Consider the following 2577-nt stretch of genomic DNA (forward strand, 5'->3'; position numbering starts at 1 on the left):
TCCTAGATGTAATGTTATGGATTAACTATGTATTTGTACGAAAGTCCTAGATGTAATGTTTATTGGATTAACTGTGTATTTGTACTAAAGTCCTAGATGTAATGTTTATGGATTAACTGTGTATTTGTACGAAAGTCCTAGATGTAATGTTTATGGATTAATTGTGTATTTGTACGAAAGTCCTAGATGTAATGTTTATGGATTAACTGTGTATTTGTACTAAAGTCCTAGATGTAATGTTTAAGGATTAACTGTGTATTTGTTCGAAAGTCCTAGATGTAATGTTTATGGATTAACTGTTTATTTGTACGAAAGTCCTAGATGTAACGTTTATGGATTAACTGTGTATTTGTACGAAAGTCCTAGATGTAATGTTTATGGATTAACTGTGTATTTGTACGAAAGTCCTAGATGTAATGTTTATGGATTAACTGTGTATTTGTACGAAAGTCCTAGATGTAATGTTTATGGATTAACTGTGTATTTGTACGAAAGTCCTAGATGTAATGTTTATAGATTAACTGTGTATTTGTACGAAAGTCCTCGATGTAATATTTATGGATTAACTATGTATATGTACGAAAGTCCTAGATGTAATGTTTATAGATTAACTGTGTATTTGTACGAAAGTCCTCGATGTAATGTTTATGAATTAACATAAAATAAATAGATTTTAAGAGTATTGCTACAGTAAATGATGTGAAATAACTTCGTGTTAAAGACAGCTTACTAATAAGAAGGTTGAAGTCGGAATGAAATGAAGTAAGTACCACCATTGAATTAAAATTACTTGATAAAGTGCTTCAAAGTGTAATCCAAGTCCTCCGTCTTTATACTTGTTAGGCAAACTAATCTAGCTTGCATTTCCGCCATTAGACTATGGCAACAAATGTAGAAACCTACGATTAATTTCTCGGCGTTACCAATGTTATAAAAGGCACTGGGTTTTCTGAGTGTCTCAAGATTCCACCTTTTGTACGAACACATATCTCATACTTCTGGCTGGATATACAGAATGTTACAGTCGCGCATGCATCTCCTGACTACTCTACTTGATCTGGAGCCTGCATATGACATCTAGCAAGTTTGGCAGTTTGCTTTTTCTTACCATAATGACTCATAACTGTGCCAAAGATGTTCTATCTCTCTCCAAGATGCACACTGCCCCAGCTGGTGATGAGGCTGCTCCAACTTTATCCTGCTCATGGTTAGAGAAAAGCGTATTGACATAGATACTTCTTTATGCGTGTCAGCAATTCTATGTGTGGTTACTGGTAAATAAGCAGGCAACATTACATGATGATAACAAGGCAAAACATGGAAATAACTACCTCTGCTTTCAATCACGAAGAGACAACTTTAAAAGCATGATTTTAAGGGCTGAAAACGTAATAGAATTTTGTATTCAATAAAAACGTTTAATAATTTTTTTTATAAAGTAGAGAATAACGTTTGATTTATGTTGTTTTTTTTTCAGCATCTTTATCACCAGACTCGAATTTATTACGTGTTCAGGCAGGATTACCTGGACGTCGTCACTCTGATGACACTATCCAACCACCTAGTATCTTAGTGGCGCCCTCTAGTCCAGAAGGATGTCTGTCACGTGGTCCCAGTACCGGAAACTTACATATGAGACGTCATTCTAGTGTTAATCCACTGGACATCAAAATGACATTCGCAACAACACCAAAGGTTGTTAAAGAAGGGGACTATTTTTAGGAAGTTTAAAACAATATCAATATCAAGCTATTAGACATTGTATATTACATAAAACAATGAAAACAAAACAAAAATGGAAGAGGTAATAATGATTTCTAATAAAATTAGCTGCTAAGAAGAAACTGATGCCGTTAAAGTGGGCCTACAGGTGTTAACGACGAAACCTTTTATTTACTATTCATTTAAGTTAACTTCCAAATAATTCACATGATTAATTGATATTACCCGAATGAAAACGTGCTTCTCCCTCTTTTATATATATATATAATGATAATAAACATATATCATATGAACTTACCATCATCATGTGTAAGAGGGCGAAAAACAATGAAGTGAAAAATTTAAAATCTTAATATCAAATCCAAATGCACGCAAAGACAGTCCGTACAAAAAAAAATGCTCGAAAACCTATAAAGTTATAAGTGGTGTGTAGCTGCGTACTAGCATCCAAATAGCTTTCTAGATTGTCTGTCTCTCCAATTATACATCAAAGCGGTTGAGTAGATGCTATGCAAAAACAACTTGGTAAAAAATTGAATTATTAGAGGTTTAGATTCAGGTGTCATAATATCCTGAACCTAACTACACATTCACTGACTGCAACTTGAGCCCATAATATCCTGAACCTAACTACACATTCATTGACTGCAACTTGAGCCCATAATATCCTGAACCTAACTACACATTCACTGACTGCAACTTGAGCCCATAATATCCTGAACCTAACTACACATTCACTGACTGCAACTTGAGCCCATAATATCCTGAACCTAACTACACATTCACTGACTGCAACTTGAGCCCATAATATCCTGAACTTAGCTACACATTCACTGACTGCCACTTGAGCCCATA

The 2577-nt window shown here is 34.5% G+C and overlaps 1 protein-coding gene across 4 annotated transcripts in view; it reads left to right on the forward strand.

Moving 5' to 3' along the window:
• Positions 1-2577, forward strand: part of LOC106473700 (SCY1-like protein 2) — a 263864-nt gene that overhangs the window by 258889 nt on the left and 2398 nt on the right. For all 4 annotated transcript variants that reach the window (XM_022403165.1, XM_022403153.1, XM_022403159.1 and 1 more), the window contains one exon: positions 1478-1695. In XM_022403165.1, coding sequence (XP_022258873.1) covers positions 1478-1695 — 218 coding nt within the window. The remainder of the gene's footprint in view (positions 1-1477; positions 1696-2577) is intronic.

Source organism: Limulus polyphemus, unplaced genomic scaffold, assembly GCF_000517525.1.
Source record: "Limulus polyphemus unplaced genomic scaffold, Limulus_polyphemus-2.1.2 Scaffold133, whole genome shotgun sequence".
In the NCBI taxonomy this organism is placed as follows: Eukaryota; Metazoa; Arthropoda; class Merostomata; order Xiphosura; family Limulidae; genus Limulus; species Limulus polyphemus.